Here is a 4,832-nt window from a genome sequence, read left to right as displayed (position 1 = left end):
TCAGGACCTCTGGAAAAGCAGTCAGTGCTCTTAATCTCTGAGCCACTGCTCCAGCCCCCCCCCCTTTTTTTTAAAATTTAAAAAGTCCACGGTTTTTGTTTTTATGTTGTTTCTTTTATATAACTATTTAATATGTGAGACTGATGAGTTCTTGCAGGATAAAAAGACACAGGGAGGGTCACACAGGTACTCAATAACATAATTACAATCCAACATTGTTTGTATTTATCAATATAGAATTAATTTTATATAATTGCATATAAAATGTGAACATTTTCTATCTAACATATAATGTGCAAGACAAAGAATGCAATTAATTGATTTATCAGTTTCTCAATTATCAAGGAATGAAAGTTTGTAATTTTATGGAGGCAGATATAACTCTATAACAGGGAATAGCACTAGGCTTAAAAATAATCAATACTTTTGTGCTTATAGACTAGTGAAATTAAAAAGGGATTATATGGGAAATACAGTTAAAGTCCATACTATTACTTTTATTTCAGACACTAAGTCTAAGTACTTGATTTTTCCAAAGATACTCGAGAGTACCAGGAGTCACTGAGAGTGGAAGAAATCAATTTTAGGGGAGACTTAGAGAAGTTATTGGAGCATAGTTCCTGGTTTGATCTACTAACATGGTTGACTTCGATGTTCTCTTTTAAATTTTCTGCTCACAAATGCTTCTGTCGAACTGCCCTAAGAAGCTGCTGCTGATTCTTTCCTACTTACTCTTCCTTATGGAATATATATAAAGTCCCAGTAAGTTGTTTCTACTTGTATTACTTTCATTCCTGCCTGTAAAGATCCTTTGTGATAGGAGTCAAAGAGTTGGAACTTCTAAAATTAAGGCAAACATTAAAATGTTAAGAAAAACATGTGGTACTTTTCCAAAATTAAGCTTATTCTATTAGACACACACACATGCATACATATATACACATGTATATGTGTGTGTGTGTCTTTGTATGTGTGTCTTTGTGTGTGTGTGTGTGTGTGTGTGTATGTGTGTGTGTAAGCTCTATTTAAGCCCTCTACTTCACAAGCATTTCTAAATAACTTGGTGCATTTGTTTTAGTGGGATAAGTGGTAAAAACACAAAATAGTTCCTTGATGGGTTCTGACAAGTTAGAGCCATGAAATCCAAAATTATTTTCTAGATTTTTGTATGGAAGATATTTAAGATTGCTCTTCATGTTTCTTGTCATATATGTAAACCACCCCATGAATCTCAAGATGGGATAAGGCAATAAACAGCTGTGGTCTAAGAAGACATTGATATTCACAGTTTGCATAGGGTAGAAAAATAAAAGGACATCTTTAAAGACATGACTTAGATGAGAATGATCTTCAAATTATGACAACCAAATGTCTCTTTGCAGATTGCTTTATAATTTTTTGATTTCTGTGCATGTTTGCAAGCTATATATTGCGTATATAACTAAAAACAAGGTAAAAGGGAGTAAATTCGGATAAAATAGGACATAGTACCTGTGTAGGAAAGAAAAAACATTCTCATAGTTTAAATTCCTAAAGTACTAAATCAGGCTTTCTAAACATGACTATGATCAAGGTCATGTGTCTGTCTGTGTGTGTGTGTGTGTGTGTGTTATGATAAAATATCTGTCATTATTAACACTAGTGGCTGTGTATGAAGAAGGATACCATCTCCCTGGCTTTGTTGAGTGTAATGTATGTACTAGATTTCTCCATAATGAGAAACTGCATTAGGAGCTAAGTAACTGGAAGAAAAGTTCTGTGAAGTTCTCTATCTTCAGATTTTGCCAAGATTTTGTATTTTACTTTACAGGATTTGTAATTGGAGAGAATGAGATAATTTGTACTTACTAAGTTTGAAGGTCCTTTTTATACACTAGCCAAGACAAAAATCCAGAGCTGCCTCTCTCTATTGCTATAAATGTTGTGAGCACATAATGAGTTTGTGCAAAGGCAAAACAAGAAGTATACACTTCATTAAGTTTTCACAAACTGAACAAAATCATCAGGCGCAATAAGCAAGAACCTCAGTGTCCTTCCAGATCCTCTTTCCTGTTAAATAATGACTAATGACAGATCTCTTAAAACCACGTACTTACTTTGTTTAATTTCAGACCTTACATAAATAGATCCATTCAACATTGTATCTCATTAATTATGTAATTGTTGACTAGCTCAAAAACTCCATGTATAAAAACACTATGTATATATGAACTGTAATTGAGAAAAGTAGAGAAACTTATTTAATTGATATTTAATTTGTTGATTTCTATTCTATTGCTATTCAGATAACTGAAGACAACCCTCTTCCAAAGTCAATGAATGAAACAAACTACTCTCGGGTGACAGAGTTTGTGCTTTTAGGCCTGTCTAGTTCGAAGGAGCTCCAGCCTTTCCTGTTTCTCATATTCTCACTGCTGTACCTAGCAATATTGCTGGGCAACTTCCTCATCATCCTCACAGTGACTTCAGACTCGCGACTTCATACCCCCATGTACTTTCTGCTTGCAAACCTGTCTTTTATAGATATATGTGTAGCCTCTTTTGCTACCCCCAAAATGCTTGCTGACTTTCTGGTCGAAAGAAAAACTATATCATTTGATGCCTGCTTGGCTCAGATTTTCTTTGTTCATCTCTTTACTGGTGGTGAGATGGTACTTCTTGTATCCATGGCCTACGATCGCTATGTTGCAATATGCAAGCCTCTCCACTACATGACAATCATGAGTCGCCGTGTGTGTATCACTCTGGTCATCATCTCTTGGTTTGTGGGTTTCATTCATACAACTAGCCAGTTGGCATTCACTGTTAACTTGCCATTTTGTGGACCTAACCAGGTGGACAGTTTTTTCTGTGATCTCCCACTGGTGACCAAGCTAGCTTGCATAGATACTTATGTTGTCAGCTTGCTAATAGTTGCAGATAGTGGATTTCTCTCCATGAGTTCATTTCTCCTCTTGGTCATCTCCTACACTGTGATTCTCATTACTGTTAGGAATCGCTCCTCTGCTAGCATGGCCAAGGCCCGATCCACCCTAACTGCTCACATCACTGTAGTTGTACTGTTCTTTGGACCATGCATCTTCATCTATGTGTGGCCCTTCAGCAGCTATTCAGTTGACAAAGTCCTTGCTGTGTTCTATACCATCTTCACACCCATTTTAAACCCAGTTATCTACACTCTGAGAAACAAAGAGGTGAAAGCAGCTATGGCAAAGCTGAGGGGTCGCTATCTGAAACCTGGACAGGTTTCTGCATTGATAAGAAATGTTCTGTTTCTGGAAACAAAATGAAATTTCAGGACTAGCAGCATCTTTGTTGCCCCTCTATTACATTTCCAAAATGAAAGTGCCTTTACTTCTAAAGGTAGTCACTTATTATGTGGGGCTGTTTAAAGGCTTAGTACACACTTCATGAAACTTAATATTCCTTCAATTAATTTGTTCTGTGCTACTTTATTCTTTTTGTTCAGAAAGTTAAGATGGTTTTACAATTAAAGTTTGTTTTTAATGTAAATGTTGTCTTGGCATTTAATGACTGACAAATGCATTTTGCCTTGTATTCAGAAATCTTAGTTGATATTCACACTATCAAGTAAATTTGCTATTTGTAAAGAAAGGGGTGCATTTCATAAGAGAAGAGTTTAAAACAAGAGTGACGATTCTTGCCATTTCTAGTTTTATGCTCATTTTGTTCCTTCTATAATAAACATTTTTTGAGAATACCAAGAGCTAACTGAAATTTGCTTACTTATAGTATTTTGCATTCAATGGACCACTGCACAGAGTTTACGATAGAGCACATGGCTCTATCATAACTTGGTTTTTATGTACAAAGGAATCTAATTAAATAGAGATTAATCACAATAGGTAAGAACATGAACATGGATTCCTTGGGAAATCCAAAGACATTACTAAGAGCATCAATTGCTAAATAAGAACCTTATATCTTATAGGCAAAGCCCAGATGTTGCATGGAAAATGGATCTTAGATGTTGCTAAAGCTTGATAACTGCCAGTAGTTCTTGCCATAGGTTACCTAATACCCATGTTATTAGAAGCGCCCATTATTTAGCATTTCATTATTTCCATCAATAAAATGCTAAAAAAATATCATCTTATGCTTAAACCTACATCAAGTTTGGCTGAGGTATGTTCAAATGCATTATTAATCAAGTTGTATATATAAATATTTCTGAGCACACAGTAATATAATTCTGTCACATAAACACCTTTGTGTTCTTTTAGATTTTGGAAGTCATGAAAGGGTCACTTTGGCAGGTTAGGAAAAGAAAGAAAGAAAGAAAGAAAGAAAGAAAGAAAGAAAGAAAGAAAGAAAGAAAGAAAGAAAGAAAGAAAGAAAGAAAGAAAGAAAGAAAGAAAGAAAGAAAGAAAGAAAGAAAGAAAGAAAGAAAGAAAGAAAGAAAGAAAGAGAAAAGAAAGAAAGAAAAGAAAGAAAGAAAGAAAGAAAGAAGTAAGAAAGAAAGAAAGAAAGAAAGAAAGAAAGAAAGAAAGAAGAAGAGAAAAGGAGGAAAGAAAAGGAAGAAAAAAAAGGAGGAAAGAAAAGGAAGGAAGGAAAGAAGGAAGGAAAGAAGGAAGGAAGGAAAGAAGGAAGGAAGGAAAGAAAGAGAGAAGAAACAATTTTCATTCTTGAAAAGAACTTTTATAATTCATTGTATATGAAAACAAATGGGATGTTGTGATTTTGAAGCTTTATTTAGGGAGACCAGAAATGCATGTGTGTACAAACTTTTTATTGGAATATACATAATGATGAACATTTTGGCTGATATTCATTTTGCTTAGAAATTAAAATTAGATAATAATGATAAAAAT

The 4,832-nt window shown here is 34.4% G+C and overlaps 1 protein-coding gene across 1 annotated transcript; it reads left to right on the top strand.

The window, feature by feature from the left end:
* The first annotated feature begins 2,309 nt into the window (after window positions 1–2,309).
* LOC127690974 (olfactory receptor 4K15) lies at window positions 2,310–3,290 on the top strand. The gene has a single exon (XM_052190545.1). It carries the CDS (start codon window positions 2,316–2,318, stop codon window positions 3,288–3,290), a length of 975 nt encoding a protein of 324 aa, XP_052046505.1. The 5' UTR covers window positions 2,310–2,315.
* Window positions 3,291–4,832: the final 1,542 nt, after the last annotated feature.

This window comes from Apodemus sylvaticus, chromosome 8 (genome assembly GCF_947179515.1).
Source record: "Apodemus sylvaticus chromosome 8, mApoSyl1.1, whole genome shotgun sequence".
In the NCBI taxonomy this organism is placed as follows: domain Eukaryota; kingdom Metazoa; phylum Chordata; class Mammalia; order Rodentia; family Muridae; genus Apodemus; species Apodemus sylvaticus.
This window is presented reverse-complemented; position numbering and strand designations above follow the sequence as displayed.

What these genes read in the sequence shown, in the direction of transcription:
- LOC127690974 (XM_052190545.1), top strand. Translation starts at nt 2,316, where the DNA reads ATGAATGAAACAAACTACTCTCGGGTGACAGAGTTTGTGCTTTTAGGC.